At 49.5% G+C, this 24165-nt stretch overlaps 1 protein-coding gene across 1 annotated transcript in view; it reads left to right on the plus strand.

Annotated features, from left to right (window-relative positions):
* Positions 1-271: 271 nt before the first annotated feature.
* The window catches only part of DENND3 (DENN domain containing 3), a 56600-nt gene continuing 32706 nt past the window's right edge, over positions 272-24165 (plus strand). The window contains 8 exon segments of the mRNA XM_032610268.1: positions 272-536; positions 8900-9179; positions 9684-9799; positions 11640-11782; positions 12003-12114; positions 18047-18166; positions 18422-18640; positions 21508-21623. Coding sequence (XP_032466159.1) covers positions 435-536; positions 8900-9179; positions 9684-9799; positions 11640-11782; positions 12003-12114; positions 18047-18166; positions 18422-18640; positions 21508-21623 — 1208 coding nt within the window. The 5' untranslated portion in view covers positions 272-434.

A 24165-nucleotide genomic window follows, 5' to 3' on the forward strand; every position in this document is an offset into this window, starting at 1 on the left:
ACCCTCGGCCCCGGAGGCTGGGCGCCCTCCTGGGCCACCTGAGGACCCCGCCCACCTCTTTCCCGGTTCGCCGAGGAGGTGGCTGCCGGCAGGGAAAGGTTGGGCCGACGGAGAGGGCTGGGCGCTCAGACGCCGCGCACGCGCCGGAGCCCGCCGGCCCGGTTCGGAAATGACGACCTCGCGCCGGGCCCCGAGCCCGGCCCCGCCAGGCCCCGCCCCTCTGCGTTCAGCCTCCTCAGGCCCCGCTGCCGCTCAGGCCCCGCCCCTCACGTCCCGCCCAACGGACGGCGCTCTCGGCGGAGAGGCCGGCTGCGGCTAGCGCGGACGCTGGGCCGGGAGGCGGGCGAAGTTGCGGCCGGGGCGCGGGTTCGGGGCCGGGTGGCCCGAGGCGCCCGGGCGGGGTACGCCCAGCCGGCCGCGGCCGCAGAGCAGCCATGGCGGAGCCCGCCCCGCAGTACCTGGCGCTGCCCTCGGGGTTGCTGGAGCTGTGCGCGTTGCTGGGGGCCCCCCGGGACAGCCTCCGTGGCCCCGAGCAGGTAAGGCCCGGCGGGGACACCGACGCGGGCGGGGCGGCCGGGGAACGGGGTCGGGCCCAGCGCGCCCCGCCGGGTGCGCATGGAGCCCCGGGCGTCCGCGGGGTGGGGAAGCTGCGCAGAGGTCCGGCCGGGCCGGCCACCTCCAGCCTCCTGGGGCGAGAGCAACGGCTGTTCTCGCAGCCGCGGTGGAGTCGCGAGTGGCAGCCGGCTGGGGGCTCCCGCGCCTTCCCCTCCCGTCCCCTCCGGGAGCACCTCTCGGGTGACACCGCTGGAGTCGCACCGCGATGAAGTGTGATGGAGAAGCTCGCGTCCGTCGGGCCGCTTCCTAAGCGCTTCGTCCCGCTCGGCTTCTCTGTCTCAGGACGCCCACCTGGGTCAGGTGAAGACGCGGCTGGGCCGCCTGGGGTTCCGCGGCCTCCAGCACCGAATCCTTCCTTGTCCGCTATTAAATGATTTCACTCATTCCACAGATTCACGGTCTCCTAGGGGCCGGTGCTGTTCTAGGCACAGCGTAAGGATGTTTTCGGTAAGATGTAAGGACCGCCTTTATATGTTCTCCATTTAGTCGGTATGCGATGAAACGAGCTGTTTTTCACTGTGAAACACTTGCAGCCCGCCTCCACCTGTGCTCCGCTCTGCACCCTGGCAGCCAAAGCGGCAAGCTCGCGTCCCTTCCTCCGGGACTGCAGCTTGGGACATTCTCCTTTTTTCTTCCCTGTGTTCTCACTTCTTAGTTCCGGAACCCTGGCTTTCTTTGGAGTGGGTCTGTGGCCCTCTCTTTCCCTTGGCCTAGATGTCTGGGACTCTATCATTTTTCTCTGGTTAGTGGTGGTGCTCGGTGTGTTCGGAGAGTTCCCGACTCTGCTGCCTAGTTATCTGGACAGGTCCTTTCATCTGGTTCCAGACGACAGCAAGGAGAGGCAGAGAAAGCCATTTTGAGTATTTAAGGCTGCAGGGTTGACCGGGCATCACCGAGGAGCTAAATGTTGCAAAGTTAACCCGGATAAATGTCTGATAACGTCTTGGTGGTCTCTACGCCTTGGCTTTAGTATAAGGCCAATTTCGATGATTTCTGCATTTCCCTCCCCCTCTCACTCTGCGAGCCCCCATCGCGTCTGGGTCCGCCTTTGGTCTCTGCCTCCTCTGACCCTGTAGATTGAGTTGAGTTGTCTCCCTGCCTCTCAGTGCCAAATGGCGTTACCTCGTTTTCCTTCTGATAGGAAATGACCTGGTTTCAGTTTTGGTGTTCTCCACAGTTGGGCATCTTGCTTCTTGGGTGATCACAGCATGTCTCTTCGTTGCCGTGATGAGAAGAGGGTGAATCATCCGGAATATTTACAGTGGTACTTTCCTGAACTAAACAGACTGCGACATTTCCCAAGTCGAGTGGGCAGTCGGCCACTCCGCATTTTAGCCATCATCCTCTTTATTCTATGCTCTGCTTCTGTCAGGGGTTCGGCAAAGGGTGGAGGGAAAAACAGTTGAAGGAGCAGGAGAAGAAGGAGTGTTGTGGAATGGAGTGACATCCTCTCTGTAAGACCTACGTTAACGTCACAGTTCATGAAACGCAGGATATCATTTATTCAGCTTTATTTTTATAGCAGTTCTACTTTGAATGTCCAAGGCTTTTAATTGACTTTTAATTTTACTTTTAAAAGTCACCATTTCTGTCTGATTCAGGGATTCCTATTGGGTGACACATGAAAACAGAAGCCCAGAGGCATGAGAGATAGCCAGCTTGATGTTAGGGTAGTGTAGGGTCCTAACTTTATGTTTTATTTATTCCTTAGATGGGGTGGTGTTTGTTTCATTGAGGTTAGTGACAAAGAATTCGAAAATACAGTTCCATCCCCAGTGAATTACTGTGGTCAGTTACATTTCCTTCTACTCCTTGGTTGCTATGGAGACTAAGCACATAGATGGGAAGGGATCCGTCACAAATCCATCACAGGGTGGTGGAAAAGTGCTCAGAGCACCTTTCATAGTGTAGGTCACTGGCGTAAATCTTGTGGGTGAAGGCACGTTTTTATGTCTTTTGGTGGAGAGAGCATCCTGGCTTTCCATTTCTAGAGCACCACTGTCCAACAGACACTTTGCAGATGATGAGAGCCAGTGTTCTTCACCTCCACCGTCTAGTATGGTAGCAGCTGGCCACATGCGGCTACTGGGTGTTTGAAGTGTGGCTAGTGCCGCTGAGGAACTGGATTTTATATTTCATTTAATATTAATTTAAATAGTCACATGTGGCTACTGGCAACTGTGTTGGACTCTTCTAGAGCATTTTTTAAAAATCTGTTTCTGTTTTATTTCACAAATGACAGCCAATCCTGTAGTGAAGATCAATGCCATTATGTCATCTCACAATGCCTCACATGAATTAGAGTGTTGTGGTTTTTTTACTTTTTAGTAAGTCAGTGTCTGGGAGGGAAGAGCAGGAAGCTACCCTGGGCGGAGTCTGTGGAAATGGACATCATCTTTGGGGTGGTGGGGGGTGGTGGGGGGGGCGGGGTGAGGGGCAGTTGCAGCATGTATCAGAAAGAAACATATGAACCCTCTGGGGCCCAGGATTGCTCTTTCAGGAGTTTATCCTTTTTATTTTATTTTATTTTTATTGGAGTATAATTGCTTTACAATGTTGTGTTAGTTTCTGCTGTACAATGAAGTGAATCAGCTATATGCATACTATATCCCCTGCATCCCACCCATCTAGGTCATCACAGAGCACAGAGCTGAGCTCTCTGTGCTTTATAGCAGGTTCCCACTAGCTAGCTATTTTATGCACGGTAGTGTATATATGTCAATCCTAATCTCCCAGTTCGTCCCACCCTGTCCACGGGTCTGTTCTCTACATCTGCGTCTCTATTCCTGCCCTGGAAATAGGTTCATCCATCTGTACCATTTTTCTAGATTCCATATATATGCATTAATATGATATTTGTTTTTCTGTTTCTGACTTACTTCACTCTGTATGACAGACTCTAGGTCCATCCACTTCTCTACAAGTGACCCAATTTCATTCCTTTTTATGGCTGAGTAATATTCCATTGTGTGTATGTATGTATGTATATATATATATATATATATATATATATATATATATATATGTATGTATACCCCATCTTCTTTATCCATTCATCTGTCATTGGATGTTTAGCTTGTTTCCATGACCTGGCTATTGTAAATAGTACTGCAGTGAACATTGGGGTGCATGTGTCCTTTTGAATTATGGTTTTCTCAGGGTATATGCCCCATAGTGGGATTGCTGTGTGGTATGGTAGTTCTATTTGTAGTTTTTTAAGGAACCTCCATACTGTTCTCCACAGTGACTGTATCTATTTACATTCCCACCAGCATGCAAGAGTGTTCCCTTTTCTCCACACCCTCTCCAGCATTTATTGTTTGTAGATTTTTTGATGATGGCCATTCTGAAGGTGTGAGGTGATACCTCATTGTAGTTTTGATTTGCATTTCTCCAATGATTAGTGATGTTGAGCATCTTTTCATATGCTTCTCGGCCATTTGTATGTCGTCTTCGGCGAGATTTCTATTTAGGTCTTCTGCCCCTTTTTTGATTGGGTTGTTTGTTTTTTGGATACTGAGCTCCATGAGCTGTTTGTATATTTTGGAGATTAATCTTTTGTCCGTTGCTTCATTTGCAAATATTTTCTCCCATTCTGAGGGTTGTCTTTTTGTCCTGTTTATGGTTTCCTTTGCTGTGCAAAAGCTTTTAAGTTTCATTAGGTCCCATTTGTTTGTTTTTATTTTCATTACTCTAGGATGTGGGTCAAAAAAGATCTTGCTGTGGTTTATGTCAAAGAGTGTTTTTCCTATGTTTTCCTGTAAGAGTTGTATAGTGTCTGGCCTCATATTTAGGTCTTTAATCCGTTTTGAGTTTATTTTTGTGTATGGTGTTAGGGAGTGATCCAGTTTTCCCAGTACCACTTATTGAAGAGGCTGTCCTTTCTCCGCTGTACATTCCTGCCTCCTTTATCAAAGATAAGGTGACCATATGTGCGTGGGTTTATCTCTGGGCTTTCTATCCTATTCCATTGATCTATCTTTCTGTTTTTGTGCCAGTACCATACTGTCTTGATTACTGTAGCTTTGTAGTATTGTTTGAAGATGGGGAGCCTGATTCATCCAGTTCTGTTTTTCTTTCTCAAGATTGCTTTGGCTATTCGGGGTTTTTGTGTTTCTATACAAATTGTAACTTTTTTTGTTCTAATTCTGTGAAGAATGCGATTGGTAATTTGATAGGTATTGCATTGAATCTGTAGATTGCTTTGGGTAGTATAGTCATTTTCATAAGATTGATTCTTCCAGTCCAAGAATATGCTATATATTTCTCCATCTGTTTGTGTCATCTTTGATTTCTTTCATCAGTGTTTTATAGTTTTCTGAGTACAGGTCTTTTGCCTCCTTAGGTAGGTTTATTCCTAAAGTTCCCACCAGAAAACCACTAGAGCTAATCAATGAATTTGGTAAAATTGCAGGATACAAAACTAATGCCCAGAAATCTCTTGCATTCTTATACACTAACAATGAAAGACCAGAAAGAGAAATTAAGGAAACAATCCCATTTACCATCACAACGAAAAGAATAAAATACCTAGGAGTTTATTCTAATTACAGAGTCAGACGTGTGCAAGTGTATTTGGGTGAGACCTCATTGCTGCCTGTTGTTTAGTATGATGAAGATTTGGGAGCAACCCAGCTGTCCATCAGAAGGGGATTGGGCAGGGGTGGTACTGAATTGTACACAATGGGACATGCTGAAGTGTCAACAGGAGAGTTAGCACACTGTATGGTTAAATGGGGAAAAAATCTAATGAAATCATTTAAATATAATTGTGTTTATGAAAAAGTTATATTTATGTATACATTTTAAAAACAGGAAGCATGTATCCCATGCTGTTTAGAACATTACCTTTGAGTCATGGGATTATGGGGAAGGCATTCCCTTTCTATCATTATTTCTTTTATTATTTCTATATTGTTATAATTTTTAAAAATGAGACTGTATTGCTTATCCAATCAGAAAAGACAACAGGGATTTCCATTTCAGAGGGAAAAAAAAAGACAGATGTGTAATGAACAGCTAAATGCCAAGTTGGCTGGATTGTGGCCACCTCACTTTCAGTGACTAAAGGTAGCTAGTGGGAATCACGGAGTTCATTGGCTTTACCGTAATGACCAATTTTCCATGCGGACTGAGCATACCTCCAAGACATCACGAGTGCCAGGGTGGGAATGGAGGAACGGCATCCACTCAGAGCCATCCTCTGTGCTGACTGTGGGGCTGCAGAGAGGAGGGCCACACCATCCCTGCCTCAGCCCAGCCCGGCCCGCCATTCTGAAGGTGATGTAGGACCACTGTGCCGGGCACCGATGCTCTAGGAGGTGATGGGGAGGTCGACTCCGGATGGTGAAGTTCTAGGAGATGATGAGCCAGGCGTGATGGCTGGAGGAGGTGTGTGTCCCTGGCTGCAGGGTGAGGAAACGCCCCCTCCAATGAGTGTTGGGGGGGGTTGCTGGTGAGGAGGTGGGGTGAGGAGGGGGCAGGGCACGTGCCAGGCAGAGTGAAGGGCAGGGAGAAGCACAGTGTCGTGACAAAGGTGCATGGGTTGAGATGACTGAGGGCTTCAGTCGTGAGTGGCTTGGGCGCCCTGGCTTTGGAAGCAGGCTGGCCTGCTGCCAGGTGCACAGCCAGTGCAGGTGGTCGGCCTGTCACGTGACACACGCACCGTGTGATACCTGCACGGGAATATGTGTGAGGATGGTAATGTGTAGAAACAAACACACTTCTTAGGTCTGGCTGAGGGACAGAGATGGGTCTGTAGGGCTGGTTTGCTGGGATAAGAGGCTGGCGCCGGGCAGCTGGAGCCACCGCTGTTGTGGCAGGTGAGGGACGAGTCATGTGTGCTCTTTAGATGGGGGACCCCCCCCGTCCCCCTTTGGGAGAGTGGACGTCGGGCCAGGTGGGAGGAGGTGGGGCTGTTCTCTCGGCAGCAGCCGTGACGATTAGTTCACGGTGAAGCTGTACCTACTGTGAGCCAGAGGTTTGCAGACGTGGTGCGGATGGGGCAGCAGCTGGGCTTTCTTCAGAGACCTTTCTGCGGCCCGCCGTCGAGATGTGGGTTTCCCGATGGGGAGTCAGGGGCCATAGCGCCGGTCCAGCTCTAAATGCCCGAGTGGTGTCATCCTGTCCACAGAGGAGCAGAGAGGTGGATGATCAAGTTTTTGGAAATAAGTGTGGGCTTAATGTTTGAAACTAAGTTTAAGGGACTCACCGCGTATATTGGGAGGCAGCTGGGTACAGCTGGGATGGCACAGAGGCCCCATACCTGGGGGCAGAACCCTGGGAGCTGTCCCTGTGTGCATACCTGGAACCACAGGAGTGTAGAGACTGCCCTGCAGGCTGTTGCATGAGGCGGGACTGGGGCCAAGGATTGGCCCTGGGGGTCTGTCTGCAGGGGGCTGCCAAGGAGCAGGCTGGAGAGGTGAAACTGCAGAAAGGAGGCGGCCTTGGGAAGCTTCAGGAAGAGGGGTCGATCGATGAGGGAACTCGTTTGCTGCTCTGTAATTTATACCAAGAGTTGTCCCGCAGTGACGTGAGATATCGCCCAGTCTCTGTGGATGTAACATCTCGTGTGCGGAGGAAATAGATGAGCATGTTTTCATAGAGAATTAGGTCCGAACTGCTGGACTTTGATAGGAAAGTTTTCGAAGAGGTTTCATACAAGTAAAGAAAAGGATTCCTTTCGTGCATGATACACAAAAGGTTTTTAAATTGCCCAGCAGTCGGGATTTCCCATGTTTGGTGTTGGTTCCTGCTGGCATTAACTTTTTCCCCCAAATATAAAGAAACCGTTACCTGAATTGCATAAAAATAGCGTATTGAGTTTAGAGTGTATCTACTGACTGAAAATGCTGTCATTGTAGATATCCTTTGAAGTGTAATAGTCCCCTGTTGGTACCCCTGATTCTTACCAAAATGTTGATGCTGGCTCTTCCTTTTCTGCCAGCCAAGGCCACATTTCTCTGGTGATGGTGGTGTTCTTCCTGATGCCATTTCTAGGGTCCTCAAAGACCCTAGGTTACCCACTCCCCACCATGACGGCCACCTCTTACCTTCTGTATCTTTTACACCCAGAGAATCCTGCTTTACTCTTTTCTGTCTTTACCTGGCTTGGCAGCCCTTCCTTCTCGTGGACAGACTGCAGTTCATAATACCAATACCTTCCTTGGAAGATCTGAAATCAACCGGGCACCAGTGTTTGTTTAGTCCTAACTCATTAGAAAGAAAAAGAGAAGGTGACCTATGTTATTTGGGGAAGAAGGAAAAGATAAGAGGTTAAAAATATCTTGGACCAGGTTGAAGTTTAAAACAACTGAGGCTAAGGGCTTCCCTGGTGGCACAGTGGTTGAGGGTCTGCCTGCCGATATAGGGGACATGGGTTCGTGCCCTGGTCTGGGAAGATCCCACGTGCCGCGGAGCGGCTGGGCCCGTGAGCCATGGCCGCTGAGCCTGCGCGTCCGGAGCCTGTGCTCCGCAACGGGAGAGGCCACAACAGTGAGAGGCCCGCGCATCACACACAAAAAAAAAAAAAAAAAAAAAAAAAGAACTGAGACTAAGCAGCTCCTTTTACGGATTCTGGGACGGTCTGGCAGGAGGACTTGGCTCTCTATGTCTATCAGGCCCTTCCTCACTCCTCCTTGTGTCCTCCCAGGCCGGAGGTGACAGAACTAATGTGCGTGGTGGCCCAGTTGGCGAGGCGGGCACGTGTTGGCAAACATGCCCTTGTGGGTTTGACAAGATGCAGAGCCCTTCTTGGGGCTCGCCGTCCCCACCAGCCTCCGAGGGGATGGGGCGGGGGGCCTTCTGGGGGCCCATGGGGGCTGAGCACTTGACCTGGGAGTCCCTGCACTCGCCTCTCGAAAGGGAAGCTCAGAGGGACCAAGTAATTTGCTGCCGTGGTTCCCACAGCGCTGGGATCTGAACCCAGGTCTCCATCGCGGTGCCGGCCCTGAACCGAGCCTTGGAGCCAAGGGGCCAGTCATGGCGTCCCTGTTAGCAGCTGAAGGACCAGGCTCTGAGGGGGGTCCGTCACTCGCTGAGTGTATGGCCTGAGATTTCCTAAAAGCAGTTCCTTACCATCTCGAGCTGCTGGTGGGAAAAGCCAGGCACGTGATGTACTCCAATAAAGATGTAAAAAAAAAAAATTAATAATAATAATAATAAAGCCTGACAACTTTCTTTTAAAAAAAAAAAAAAAGAACTCACCGGGGGTTTGCTACGACGGGAGGGTCGGACAGAGCAAGGCTGGCACCGCTGCGGTGACTCTTATTTCCACCTGCTTTAGGTCGCCCAGAATAAGGGAGTCAAGAGCCTGTCTTCTCTGGATCCGGAGGTCCTGTCGGTCTTCGTGCCTCCGTTTGTCACTAAGGAGGACAGTCAGCCGGCCGGCGTGAACTGTGTGACGCTGGGTAAGACCAGGAGGCGCTCCTTCCGGAAGAAGAGAGAGAGGCCCAAGGCGGAGCCCTCGAAGGGCCACCCCGGCGGCCCCAGGGGCCAGGACCCCGAGGACGTGGGCATCCCCAACGGCGTGGACCTGCTCGCCCTGCCGCAGCTCTGCTTCCCAGGTGCGCACGGGCCGGCCTTTTCCCAGACTGGCCAGTTCCTGCTGACAAGCGGGCTTTGTTCCGGCTGCATTTCTCTCACTGAGAGATGTTCAGGTGCCTGGTGTAGAAAACTCAGACTAAGGGCTTGACAGAAGGACCTGTCTGGAGGCTCCACAGAGGAATTGATGCGATTTCCTGCTCTCCTGGACAGGCTGGGACACCCCCTTCCCCACTGGGCTCAGGAAATAGCTACCACCCCAGGTGTGCCCTGAAGGGTCTGTCTGGGGGCCTGTTCCCATGATCCGTCACAAAGTCTTCAGAGCACAGAGTGCCGGCAAAGAAATTGCTGCTGAGGGGAAGGGATCGAGGCAGGTGGTGCACGGCCTGAAGGATTAGCGCATCTGGCCGTCAGAGTGCCACAGCAGACAGAGAGGGACGTATCCTGTCGCTTATGGATAGCCCAGGCCTCATGGTGGATGCCACGTGGCCAGAATGAGGTTCCTTCTTTCTTTTTTCTGCCTGCAGGGGGCGTGTGTGTGGCCTCTGAGCCCAAGGAGGACTGTGTCCACTTTCTGGTGCTGACTGATGTCTGCGGCAATAGAACCTACGGCGTGGTGGCCCAGTACTACCGACCCCTGCACGTACGTGATTCCCCCATCTTCCCTCTGAAACTGGGTCTAGGCTGTGGGGTTTTTTCTTTTGCAGTGAAATACACATAATATGACAATCACCATTTTAGCCATTAAAAAATGTACGATTCAGTGGCATTAAGTGCATTTACAGTGTTGTACCACCATCGCCACTGTTTGTTCCAAAACATGTTCGTCACCCCAGAAGGTGGAGTTGTCTCGTCAGCGATGCCTCCCCAGGCCCTGCTGCCCCCGGGCCCCCGGCCATCCTTCATCTGCTTTCTGCTTCTGTGGGTTTGCCCATTCCGGACATTTCATATAAGTGGAATCATACTCTACGCGTCCTTTTGTATCTGGTTTCTCTCACTTAGCGTGATGTTTTCAGAGTTCATCCACGTTGGAGCCCATGTCAGCGCTTCACTCCTTTCAGTAGCTGAGTGATATTCCACGGTGTGTGTAAACCACGGTCTGCTTCTCTGTTCCTCAGCTGGTGGACCTTTGGGTTGTTTTCACCTTTCACGTGTGACAGGTGCCTGGGCTGAGGTTTTGAGAGGGTGACTCAGTCATCACGCGTTTGGGGTGTGTTTTCTGGGCAGGGCCCTGTGTGTGAACCAGCTGGCCTTGGGGAGACTGTAGGGGACGTAATGGACCATAAGGTACAGGGTGACTGGCCGCCTACTCCAGCCCCAGAGGACCTGGGCGCCCAACATATGTTTTTAATGTAGTTTTAAAATTTTTACTGAAATATAGTTGATTTACATTGTTGTGTCGGTTTCAGCGTACAGCAAAGTGATTCAGTTATACATATTTACACATATATATTCCTTTTTCAGATTCTCTTATAGGTTTTTACGAGGTGTTGAATATCTGTGCTATACAGCAGGTCCTTGTTGGTTATGAGTTTTATATATAGTAGTGTGTATATTTTAATCCCAAACTCCTAATTTATCCCTTCCCTGCTTTCCTATTTGGTAACCATAAGTTTGTTTTCTATGTCTGTGAGGCTGTTTCTGTTTTGTAAATAAGCTCATTTGTCTCATCTTTTTAGATTCCGCATAAGGGATCTCACATGGTATTTGTCTCTGTCTGACTTACTTCACTTAGTATGATAATCTCTAGGTCCATCCATGTTGCTGCAGATGGCATTATTTTGTTCTTTTTATGGCTGAGTAGTCTTCCATTGTGTACATGTACCACCACGTCTTCATCCGTTCACCTGTCAGTGGACACTTAGGTTGCTTCCATGTCCTGACTACTGTCAATAGTGCAGCTAAGAACATTGGGGTGCGTGTGTCTCTTTTCCGATCACGCTTTTTCCCGCATATGTGGTGGAGCCCCCACATTGTGCCCCTGGTAAGCTGTGCAGAGAGCTGTGCCTTCTGAAACCCCACTGCTGTATTCTTTTCCGCCTGAGGTCCCCCCATCACGGGCCGAGGCACCTCCTGCTCTCTCCTCTGGCCCGTGATGCCCACCTGGCTCCCAGGCCCTCTTGAATATTGCCTTTTCACCCTTTAAGCAGAGCCCCTTCTTGTGTCTCACTGTGTTCTAACCATGGTTCCTTCTCACTGAAGGCGGCGAGCTTCTCCAGGGCAGGGACCGGTCTTCCCATCTCTGTAACTCCAGCGCCTCACTCAGACAGAGCGAGCTCCCCACGGGGCCCCGTCGGTGTTGGTGGAGAGGCCAGAGCTCGCTCGCACGTGGCAGTGAAACGGGTGGGAGTGGCCAGGCGTGCTGAGGACAGCTGTCCAGCCCCTGTCCAGTGTCCTTTCTGTCTGGAGAGGCCGGCACCATCGACAGTGGAGACTGGGATTTGCCGGGGTCGGCAGGTGACGCGCTGTTGCTTTCTCTCCAGGACGAGTACTGTTTCTACAACGGCAAGATGCGCTGGGAGGCGTCAGGTCTGGGCCGGAGCGCGGCCGGCTGCTTCGTGCCCTTTGCCGTGTGTGTGGTTTCCAGATTCCCCTATTACAACGCCCTCAAGGACTGCCTCTCCTGGTGAGCTGCACACACTCCCTGAAAAGCTTGCCTATGCCCCTTCCAGACGCTCCCCGCCCTGGGCAGCCAGGCTTCTGCGGTCTCACACCCACATCTTTCTCCTGTGGGTGTAAACTCCCGCAACTCCTGACACAGAGGTTTCAGCCTTGATTAGCAATGCAGAGGATGACCATTGGATTCTCAGATTTATTTGGTGATTTGATTCTTCTTTCAATTTCAGTTTATTGACTCATCTGAAGATCTGTAAAGATTTCGAAGTTGACAACCATATAAAAGATTTTGCTGCAAAACTGTCTTTAATACCTAGCCCGCCTCCTGGACCGCTCCATTTGGTAATTAAATCCGGAATTGTTTTTTCTTTGCAAATTGTAAAAGTAATATGATGAAGATGGTTTATTCGTTTGTTTTTAATTGATGTATGGTTGATTTACAATGTTGTGTTAATTACTGCTGTACAGCAAAGTGATTCAGTTATACATATATATACATTTTTAAAAATATTTTTTTCCATTACGGTTTATCATAGGATATCGAATATAGTTCTCTGTGCTATACAGTAGGACCTCGTTGTTTATCCGTTCTATATATAACAGTTTGTATCTGCTAACCCCAAACTCCCAACCCATCCCTCCCCCAACCCCTTCCCCCTTGGCAACCACCAGTCTGTTCTCTGTGTCTGTGATTCTGTTTCAGTTTCATAGATAGGTTCATTTGTGCCGTAGTTTAGATTCCATACGTAAGCGATATCACATGGTATTTGTCTTTGTGTCTCTGACTTACTTCACTTAGTATGATAATCTCTAGGTCCGTCCATGTTGCTGCAGATGGCATTATCTTGTTCTTTTTTATGGCTGAGTAGTATTCCATTGTATATATGTACCACATCGATGAAGATGGTTGAAATATTTTAAATGATTTTAAGTTCTAGCTTTGTTTAAATTATGCTTCTCAAGTTCCTTACAGAAGCGTTTTATACACTGTTTCCAAAGGTCAGAAAACTAGAAATAAATTAGAAAATTTATTTTCTAAAAATTTAGAAATAAAATGTATCGGTCTAAAGTCAAACATTTAGGCCTGAGTTTTGCTGAGTGGCTCATGAAAAATAGATGTTGAGCTAGTAATAGGCCCCTTTAGTGGTGAACATGTTGATTACTTGCTATTCAGAAAACACAAAATGTACTTAAATTACAAATTTCCCTTTTGTTTTTTTTGTCTGGAACATCGGGTATTATATTTAACTCGTTAATGTTTTCTCCTGTCCAGTGTGGTTAGTAAAAAGTAACTGGTTTTTTCTTTGTTGTTGTTATTCACAGTGCCATTCTGTTATTTAATTGATAGAGAAGAGTTTCCTAAACTGGGTTCTGTGAAACACTGTTCTCAAATGTTATTGGCTATTTTTGATGGGAGGTTTCAGGGTTAAGGAAAGTTAGAGAACGACCTCATTCCCCTTTTGTCGAGTAACATGTCAGACAGCTAAGCTGTGTGATGAAACCTGTTTGACTCAGCGATTTCCAAACTCATTTAACTGTGGGATGCTTCCTTTTTAAAAAACAGACATCTATTAAATAAACGTCTTGAAACGTACAGTAAAGGTCAAGTCAGTTTCACCGTATTCATCCCCTCTGGAAGATTATACATATAAATCTTGTTTTCCTATATTTTGATTATTATGGACAGTTGAAAAAATAATTTATTAGGATATTTGTGATTATGAACTTAAAGTGTATATATTTACTAGTATCCTAAACCCAGCAGTCTCCTGTGGGGGGACACCCTGCCAAGTGCATTCCCGGCCGAGACAGGGCAGGATGTCTGTCTACCTTGGTCCCACTCCCAGAAACCTTTGTGGGGAACGTTTGATGGATTTCCGTGCCACGCGCTCATCTTTATTTTGTGGATAACTGGTTTTTTTGTGCAGTGAAATCATCAAAGTTTGCATTCTTATTCTAGAAACTCAACACGTGCTCATTGAGGACCTGCTGCAGCAGTGAACCAAATTCCCTGAGTTAGGAACAGGTTTACAGTTTACTGTGATTCCTTGTATTCTACCTTTGAACAGAAGCAACGTATAAACAGTTCTTACACGAGTTTTCTGTAATCCACGAGCTTTGGAGTCTTGGATTAATTAACATTTGGTTCCTCCATTTCTACCACCCCCAGTGGGAAAGTTTACTGGGGATGTTCTCGATGCCTTTTTGTCCCACGTCCACCCTATCAGTCTGTCTCCAGTAGCTGTTTCCAGTTTACATACTTCCACTGCCACCCCTGTTCTGGGCCACCAGCTTCTCCACCTACACGACTTAGGGAGGCACTGATCTGTCCATTTCCATTCTTGACCTTATATCAGTTCCTGCTTTTGCACTGTGGCTGGAGAGGTCATTAAAATCTATAAACTGGACTTTCCTTTTGTGCTTAAAACCCCTCACTTGTTTTCTCACTCGTCGCCTTCACCCAGACCTGCATCCCTGGCCCCTGTGTCACCATTCAGCCCTGTCCAGCTCCACTCACCCCCTTGCTCACTGTTCTCCAGCTACAGTGAGAACAGATGCTGCCACAGGGCCCTTGCATGTGCTGTTCCCGGAAGTACCACTCTCTCCATTTTCCCCCTCCAGCTCCTGATCCTTTCTCAGGCCTGGCTCAGACATCAGTTCTCCGGAGCAGCATCTCCCACACCATCTCTCTCACAGCAGCCCACTCTCCTGCAGAGGTCAGCACGCCTGCAGTTAGGGCTTGTGTGTGCGTGTTTTTTGTATAATGTCCATCAGACTCTGAGCTGCATGAGGACAGAGGCCACGTTCAGAACTGCATTTCCAGGACTTACTCCTGTGTCCAGCGCTTAGCTGCTGTCCCGTGGAGCGCCGTTCAGTGAATGAATGAGAGAATGATTCAGCATCGGCCAGCAGTGCTCATTCTATCAGGGTCTGCGTGTTGGTGCTCATGGTTCGTCCCAGTGGGCTGAGCCTCGGTCAGACTTGTCATTGGGATCCTCCACTAACAAGTCTAATTAGCTCTTGGGTCCAAGTTGGTATAATGGTCATCATTTGTTTTAGGAAGTGCTGTGGCTGTTTATCGTTGTGAAGAAATCCAAGAGGTCAGTTTAGGCCAATTTCATCTGACGCAGCAGCTGATTCAGCAGTGTTTTCCAGAACCCACCGCAAACCAACGTCAGGTTAGAGGTTGTCGTAGGTAATAGTCATGAGCTGTGCACCTTGTGTCTTGAATAGTGTGCATGGGCCCCGAGCTGCCGTTTCCTGTTCATTCTGGGTGGGGTCAGCTCTCACCTGTACTGACGGGAGGAGGTGGGAGGCCCCACAGTGTGGGGAGTGAGGAGGTGAGGACCCAGCCCTTTCTCTGACCACCTGGACCACTGGCCTGAGGGGAGCAAAGGTTCTAGGTGCACCCTGTGTCCCCGGGCCTGCTTTGCTTTGATCTCTGCCCTCTAGAAGATCGGATGTTACTTGCTTTTCAAATGATGGGCATAATTGGGTGTGTCCAGTGAAACACACACGGTTTTCTTCTTACTATTCCCAAGTCACTTTCTGTGTTGCTTTGTGTGCGGAAGCCTATAGTTTTGCTGGGGCTCCAATCCCGTTGACATTTACGAAGTATTTACCTAAAATCTCTCTCCATCCTCAGTTTCTTCATCTGTAAAGTGGGTAGAATAACAGAACCCACCTCAGAGAGCGTGAGTATTGAGTGCTGTGAAGTTGCTAGCACAGCACCTGAAACGTCGCAGTAGCATTGTTGCTGGTAGTGACTCACGTGTGTGGTTGGTTCTTATCTTTTTTTTTTGGCTGCGTTGGGTCTTCGTTGCTGTGTGCAGGCTTTCTCTAGTTGCGGCGAGCAGGGGCTACTCTTCATTGTGGTGCGGTGGCCTCTCCTGTTGCAGCTCATGGGCTGTAGGTGCGTGGGCTTCAGTAGTTGCAATACGCGGGCTCAGTAGTTGTGGCACATGGGCTTAGTTGCTCTGTGCCATGTGGGATCTTCCTGGACCGGGGCATGAACCCGTGTCCCCTGCGTCGGCAGGCGGACTCTCAACCACTGTGCCACCAGGGAAGCCCTGGTTCTTATCTTTAACGGGCTGTCTGGCTGACACATTTCCTTTTTTTTGATTTGGTCATTTTTATTTTTTATTTTTTTTAAATTTTTATTAGAGTATAGTTAATTCACAATGTTTTATTAGTTTCAGGTGTACAGCAAAGTGAATCAGTTATACATATACATAGACCCACTCTTTTAGATCCTTTTCCCGCATAGGTCATTACAGAGTATTGAGTAGAGTTCCCTGTGCTATGCAGTAGGTCCTTATTAGTCATGTGTGTTATATATAGTAGTGTGTATATGTCCATCCCAATCTCCCAATTTATCCCTCCCCATCCCCCGCTTTCCCCTGGTAACCATAAGTTTGTTTCCTAACTCTGTGACTCTGTTTCTGTTTTTACAAAGTTCATTTGCACCATATATATATATATATATATTTTTTTTTTTTTTTTGCGGTATGCGGGCCTCTCACTTGTTGTGGCCTCTCCCATTGCAGAGCACAGGCTCCGGATGCACAGGCTCAGCGGCCATGGCTCACGGGCCCAGCTGCTCTGCGGCATGTGGGATCTTCCCGGACTGGGGCACGAACCCGTGTCCCCTGCATCGGCAGGCGGACTCTCAACCACTGTGCCACCAGGGAAGCCCCGCACCATATTTTTTAGATTCCACATATAAGCGATATCATATGATATTTGTCTTTCTCTGTCTGACCTACTTCACTCAGTACGACAATCTCTAGGTCCACCCATATTGCTGCAAATGGCATTCTTTCTTTCTTTTTTATGGCTGAGTAATATTCCATTGTGTATATGTACTACATCTTCTTTATCCATTCACGTTTCCTTTCTGAAATACTGAGGAGAGTTTTTCATTATAAACTTTATAATTGTTAATAATTCATCACAACTTGGAATACTTAACTCTGCTTTATTTTGTTTTGTTTTGCTTTAAAACAAACGCATCAGTCACGTAAGTGAATCCACCTTATTTTTAATGTCTTGCTTCTGTAGCCAAACTGGGAACAAGAAAGCGAAGAGGCCCCAAGTATTGGTCGGAGGCACTTGCAAATGTCCCAACTGTCAAAAATGACAGTCTCTTTTCTTGTTTTTTGTTTTGTGTTGTTTTGTTTTGTTTTTGCGGTATGCAGGCCTCTCACTGTTGTGGCCTCTCCCGTTGCGGAGCACAGGCTCCGGACGCACAGGCTCAGCGGCCATGGCTCACGGGCCCAGCCGCTCCGCGGCATGTGGGATCCTCCCGGACCGGGGCTCGAACCCGCAGCCCCTGCATCAGCAGGCGGACTCTCAACCGCTGCGCCACCAGGAAAGCCCTGTTTTGTTTTTTAACGTGAAAATAGAATAGTGACTAAGGTGACTGGAAGAAAGTGTGAATCGTGAGCATTTTGTCCTGTGGCCCTTTTTCTTGACTCGGTACTCTGCTGCCCTCCATTTCTCATCCTTTCATGCCTTTCCTAGAGGAAGCCTCTCTGTCATCAGGTTCGATCGCTTCTTTCTGTTCTGTTTCCCCGAAGCTCTGCTCGTGCTCAGACCCCTCCATCTGCTCGTGGAAGAGCCCTTGCAGAGTGCCTCCTATGTGTCTGAGGCCAGGGGAGGCTTAACCCTGCTGTTCCTAGCGCCACCTTCTTGGAGGGACCGCACCTCCCTCCTTCACGTCTGCCTCGACCTATAACACATAATAGGCGTCCTGTGAACGTGGGATTTGTATTTGAAGTGCCATTTTTAAATACCCTCATTTAGAAAAATAAAGTGCCGTTAAAATTTTTTTGTGAATTCCATGTCTTTAAGGGGCTTTGACTGTTAAATTGAAAATAGAAGCGAATACCTAATAAGTAGTAACCGGGAATAATGCATACTGGTTAAGATTAGTTTGAACGTGATTGATTTCGAGTTTGTGCTCGTTGGGATGGATATCTGGAGGCCGTTTATCTTTGTGCTCTCAAGGAACGGTTTCCTAATTAATTAAAGAGTTTAAGGGAGTTTGGCTGAAAAAGACATTAAGTCCTCAATTCATTATGAAACATTCCTGGCAGTTCTGTTTATCATCTCTAGACTGTTTTGTTTCTCTGTGACATAGAAGGTGACAGCATGAGTCTCCAGAAGTGTTTTCTAACTCAGACGCTTTCTGAGCCAAAATGGTGAATTTCACTGCCTTCAGTCTCCTCTGGGAGCAGCTCCCTGAGCTAATGATGGAAATTGGTCATTGCAGATATTGAACATGAAACCACTACAGATCGTATTTCCCTCGAGAGCAGACCCCGAAAGCCCCCTCATCGACCTGGACCTTCACCTGCCCTTACTGCGCTTCAGACCTGAGAAGGTGCTACAGGTACGCGTCCTTCCACACCTGTGAGCATCTCATGCTGACTGGCTTAACGGGGCATCAGAACACTTATCTTTTTGCTGAAAGCCGACATTCACCACAGAGCATGCTGTTTGCAGGCAGCACTTTTCTGGGGTCAGGTGGCTTTGGTCCTGGCAAGTGGAGTGGGGACAGCAGGGTGGAAGCTGCCCCGCGCCCGGCCTCGTTGGGTGGCGCCCTCGCAGTGTTTCAGGCTTGCTCGTGGTGTTGTTGCTTCCCCAGATCCTAACGTGCCTTCTGACGGAGCAGCACGTCGTGTTCTTCTCGTCCAGCTGGGCTCTGCTGACGCTCGTGGCTGAGTGCTTCATGGCCTACCTGCACCCCCTGCAGTGGCAGCACACCTTCGTCCCCATCCTGTCGCGGCAGATGTTGGACTTCGTCATGGCGCCCACGTCCTTTCTCATGGGCTGCCACCTGGACCACTTTGAAGAAGTCAGCAAGGTTAGGCACCCGCCGCTGGATTCAGAGCATTAAGTCACGTGGGTGCTCTGCGGGGACGCGTGGGAAGCTGCTGGGAGGTGCCCTGCGGTGTGGGGGGGCGCAGAGGCCCGCGGTCACTCCATCACAGGGCGCTAGTGCTACCTCCTTGTCCTCAAGGCCACACCCTGATGCCACTTCTCAGGTCACTTAAATTCACGACAGCTCTGGTGGCTTCCAGGGTTTTCAGGGAGGTGAGGGCAGGCGTTGGAGTCGAGGGAACCGATTTCAAGTCTCACCTCTGTGACCCTGAGTGACTTTTACTGGCCTTTGCTAAGCCTCAGTCTCCTCATCTGGGAAGTGGGCACGGCCTCGGCCTCCCAGGGCTCTGGCTGAGGAATGTCCCCTGTCCTGCCTGGCAGGAGACTGGGCTTCATGGATGGGAGCCACCATTGTTATCACTCCATATTTTCATTTTCACTTTTTTGATTAAGCCTCTGTTGTTCATTAAAACCGTGGACCTACTTCCTAGAAGGGTGCATGTGTATCGCTCCGTGTCCAAGGGGTCTGTGGGCCTTGCTGGATCCAGTGGCCGTTTACTGGGTTCAGCTTGGGGCTGACCTGTGTCGGGGTGTTAGGCCTTCAGTGTCCTGGTCGTGCAAGCACAGGGGAGTGTGCTGGCCACATCATCAGAGCAGCGTCAAGGGGCCCGTAGAGCATGCTGGGATACGGCAAGTGCTTAAAATGCAGCAGCTGATTTTACTGCTGTGCTGGCGCATTTCGAAGGGGGCTCATGCCACAGGTCTGTGATAAACTGTGACGTCGCCGGCAGGAAGAGCAGGTTGGGTTTTCTTAAAACAGCTTTTTTTCAGATATAATTTGCATACCACAGAGTTTCCCGGACTTAACCGTACACCTCAGTGCTTTAGGAACTTGGTAGAGCTGTGACAACTCATTTTAGACCCTTTGGTCAGCCCACAAAGAAACCCCGCATGTGTTAGCAGTCATCCCCCAACCCCCCCAGACCCTGGCGACCAGCATCTACTTTCTATCTCTGTGGAGCTGCCTGTTGTGTAGACGTGGATGTTATGTAAATGGAATCATTCAATGCGTGGTCTTTGTGACTGTCTTCTTTCACTTAGCGGCGTGTTTTTGAGGTTCCTCCGTGTAGCAGCGCGTTATTTTTAATGTCGAGTAGGGTTCCCTTGAGTGAAGAGGCCACAGTGGTTTATCCATCCGGGAGCTGAGAACATTTGGGATTGTTTGGACGTTTTGACCACACCTGTGAATAATGCAGCTGTGGACACTCGTACAAGTCTTTGTGTGGGCATGCGTTCATTTACCTTGGTACGTACCTGGGAGAGGAATTTCCGGGTCAGGTGCTAGTGCCGTGTTTAACCATGTGAGAAATGTCCAGACTGTCGTTCCCCGCTGCTGCCCCAGACACCTTCCCTCCGGCAGAGGGCGAGCTCGATTTCCGCACTTCCTTCCCATGCCTGTCTTCTGTCTTTTTGATTCTAATCCTCCTGCTGGGTAGTTTGCTGTGCGTTTCCCCAGTGACTAGCGATGTGCAGCACGTTTCCTTGCACTTATTGGTAGTTGGTACAGGGGTAGGTTCTCATTTAACTTCTTATTTAAAAATTTTTATTATAGTTGATTTACAGTGTTGTTTAACTTTATTTTGAAAATTTCTAAGTGTAACGCAAAAGCTGAGAGAAGAGTGGAAGGGATGCCGTGCACCCCTCTTTGTCCTCAGCCATCATCCATTTTTTTCCCGGCGTTTTAGAGCAAATCCTGGCCAAGCCCAGCGTCCCTCCTGGGGCGGAGCCGGGACGTCTGTGTTGTTGGCAGAACCTATGATTCACCAGGGGACAAACACTGTGGGAAAGGCCATTCAGACCTCATGGAAGGAATGGAAAAACGTCACCCTCGCAAATGAGGAAAAATAGGCGATACTTTGTAGTTCAAAATTGTGTTTCTTTTTTAGTCATTAGGGAAAAAACCGTCTTGTTTCAGCCCCTTTAGGAGGGAAACTTGCAGACATATTTACTTGATTCCAGTCCACAGTCACAAAGGAAGTCGTTTTAGTGGTTTACCTGTTCTGGATGGTTTTAGGGCAAGCAGCAGGTCTTGACTGAAAGTGTTTTTGGGGTTTGGATGTCTTCTCGATGTGCTGGGAGCTCGGAAGGGGTCCTTGTAAAAGCTCCGTGTTCGTGCTCACGAGCGTGGCCTGTCCCCTGCTGGTTTAGCACTCTGCTCTGGGAGACGTGTTTGTGCCTATTTCACGTGCCATGAAACGCGTGTTGAGAGGCCGGCCCAGCATGAAAGCTGGGGAGGATTCTGCGTCCTGTTCCTGGGACAGTGTGAAGTGTAGAAACTCAGGAGTGTGACTCATTATTGTGTGTTTTGTCACAGATAAGACTTAACAAGTAAGCCATCCACACATCTCAAGAACTCTTAAGTGTGTGGGATCCCTGAGCCCAGGACCCGCCTGTGCTCTGGTCCTGGGGCGGGTGGGGCGCAGAGCTGGCTGGGCCGCTCAGCGGGCACCCTGAGTGTTGAATGTCGGAGTGCTCCACTGGGCTCTGGAATGTTTCTCTCCAGGCTCCCTGAAGTGGTACATGGAGTGTTTGCACAAGGGTGGTGAAGGCCTGACCTCGTGTGTTGGAATCTTGACTTGAGGCATTTTTAATCAAATTAGCTTGTTAACCTAACTCACGGTATACGCCGCATTTTCTGGTAGATAATATAAGGCTTTGTGTGCATATTAGATACGATAATTTAATTATCGATGAAAACGATCCTGGTGAATGCAAAGTGTATCTTTGTGTTTTCAAAGATGTATACAAATTCAGATTCTTAACTCCGATCTTTACACACTTATTTTATAGGAAGCCGATGGTTTAATTCTGATAAACATTGACACTGGGAGCATCACCTACTCTAACGATGAGGACGTTGACGTTCCTGACATCCCTCTCCTGGCGGCACAGACGTTTATTCAGAGGTAAGGGGGGAAAGAGTAGGTATTTGGAAAAATCTTGTTCAGGTTCATACTTGCCAATTTCAAGTATCTCTTCCAATCTTATATTAACAGATGGTTTATGTAATATTTAGTAGTTTGGAAATTGTTTGTGAATATTTAAAAATAAAAGTCATTTGTCTTCATTCCAATCTTGTCTAAATACTAACGATGGCCCCCAGGCCAGGGGACGGGTCACACCCCCGGGACCCTCTCGACCCTCTTCTGCGCCTGTGATCTCTGAAGTTCCTTCTCTCCTTCATTCATTCATTCATTTGTTCATCCACTCACCAGATATGTATCCAATGCACTGGGCAGAGTATGTGTATAATGAGCAAAAGAGGCATCTGCCCCATGGCACTGTCAGTCGGGGGCCCCTGATGGCCATGGCCCACCGTCCTTCCCTGGGCAGGAAGCTGTCTTCCCCTTTCACCCCCCCACCCCCCTACCCAGTGCTCTCTTAGTTCTCTTATTTTTTCATACCTGTTTTGTGGCTCTTTGTGGTTTTTCCATCTCTATGACTACACTTCATTGGCTGAGATCAGGCAAGACAAAATTTTTCCCAAAAGGGCAGATAATAATTGTTGTAGGCTCTGCAGCCCTGCGGCCTCTGTGGTAGTCGGAGAGGCCTGACGGGGACTGCCCCACGTACTTCTTTCAGGGGGGTGAAATGAGGTGTGATTACTATTTACGCTGGGAAGAAGGTTCATCTGGGGCAGGTGGGTCGGGGCAGAGCCAGGGCTCCCTCAGGTGGACCTGCGGAGGACGTTTCCCCCTTTGGAATCTAATCAAATGGTGGTGGGAGAGATCCTGCTTTTAGTCCTCCAGTTCGTGTGTGGACTTCAGGCAGGCCTGGCATGCAGCTCGTGGTGGGAGCCATGGAGGGTGTGGGGCGGGGGGCTAGTGCAGCAGGTGCTCCCGGCTGTCGTCAAGTAGCTGGACTCTGTTGCTCTGGTGACGCAGGAGCTGGTGACGCAGCCCGTCTTTTATCAGTGCCAACTGTTCCCCTTTACTTTGTCTGCTGGAGGTCGGATGCGGGAGGAGCTGAGGCCTGAGTGGAGGGGAAGGAACGGGTGGTTCTGTGTTGGCTCCCTGACTTGGCTGTTCTCATTTCTGCCTCTTACCTGTGTATTAGTCAGTGAGCGCTGCTGTAACAAACACCACCTAAGCAACAGACGTTTATTGTCTCCCAGTCCTGGAGGCTGGAAGTCCGAGATCATGGTGTTGGCAGAGTTGGTTCCTCCTGAGGCCCCTCTTTTTGGTGTGTAGATGACTGTCTTCTCCTGTGCCCTCATGTGGTCCGTCCCTCTGTGGGTGTCCGTGTTCCAATCTCCTCTTATAAGGACACCAGTCATATTGGATTAGGTTCACCCTTGTGACCTCATTTTAACTTAATTACCTCCTTAAAGGCCCCATCTCCAAACACAGTCACACTCTGAGGTGCTGGGGGTTAGGACTCCAACCTAGGAATTTGGGGGGACACAATTCAGCCTATAACACCTTGGTATCAATGATTTCTTCTATCTGGATGGTTTGTACAAAGTACATGGGAGTGCCATCTTCATTATTGTTCCTTCCATCTTCAAAAAATTTATAAAACTCCCCAAGCTGAGTCCAGGCTCGGGGTGTGGAGTCCTGTGTGGCTGGCGGGCGGTGCTCAGGGGGCCCAGCCAGGGGTCCGGGTGGGAGCGTCTCCCTGCATGACCTCCGAAGGTGAAGCCCACATTCCTCATCATCCAGTCACTTTCTGATAAGCGCGGTCCACAGTCCCCGGACTTGCCGAGGGTGACTTTCCAGGACTGGTGTTGCCGGCGCTGGGCGCAGCTTCTCAAGCGTGTACTTGGGTGGCGCATCCCCAGTAAGATGGGATCTTACCTCTGCCCTGTTATTGTTAGAATTCTAGAACATGCCTGGGGGTTGGATTCTCGCTTGGCCGGGTTCCCAGACAGTGGGACGTGGAGTCTCAGGCTCACCGTGGGGGGCTCTTTATAAACGTGAACTGACCTGTGCGTGGTCGGTGGCTCGTCTGTGAAGGGCTCTGGGACCGTGATCTGGGCTGTGGCAGTGGGTCTCCCCACGGGGCCTGGGGTGACGAGTGCCCACACTCGGTATTGGCCGGGAGAGACAAGGGGCAGCAGCGCCCTTCTTCCCTGAGACGCCCCTGTGCCTGGCCGCCCACTGCCGCGCTGTCTTCCTCATCATGATCAGAGTGTGTGTCCGCCGGGTCCCCTCTGGCCCACCTGACCTTTGGATACTGTTGGGTGGGTTTACTTTGCATATTTAAAGCCTCAGACTTGCTCCTTGGTGTCCAAAGTCTCATGTAAAAGTGCAGCCTTGGGGGCTTCCCTGGTGGCGCAGTGGTTGAGAGTCCACCTGCCGATGCAGGGGACGCGGGTTCGTGCCCCGGTCCGGGAAGATCCCACATGCCACGGAGTGGCTGGGCCCACGAGCCGTGGCCGCTGAGCCTGCGCGTCCGGAGCCTATGCTCCACAACGGGAGAGGCCACAACGGTGAGAGGCCCGCGTAC

The sequence above is a fragment of the Phocoena sinus genome, chromosome 17 (genome assembly GCF_008692025.1).
Source record: "Phocoena sinus isolate mPhoSin1 chromosome 17, mPhoSin1.pri, whole genome shotgun sequence".
NCBI lineage: Eukaryota > Metazoa > Chordata > Mammalia > Artiodactyla > Phocoenidae > Phocoena > Phocoena sinus.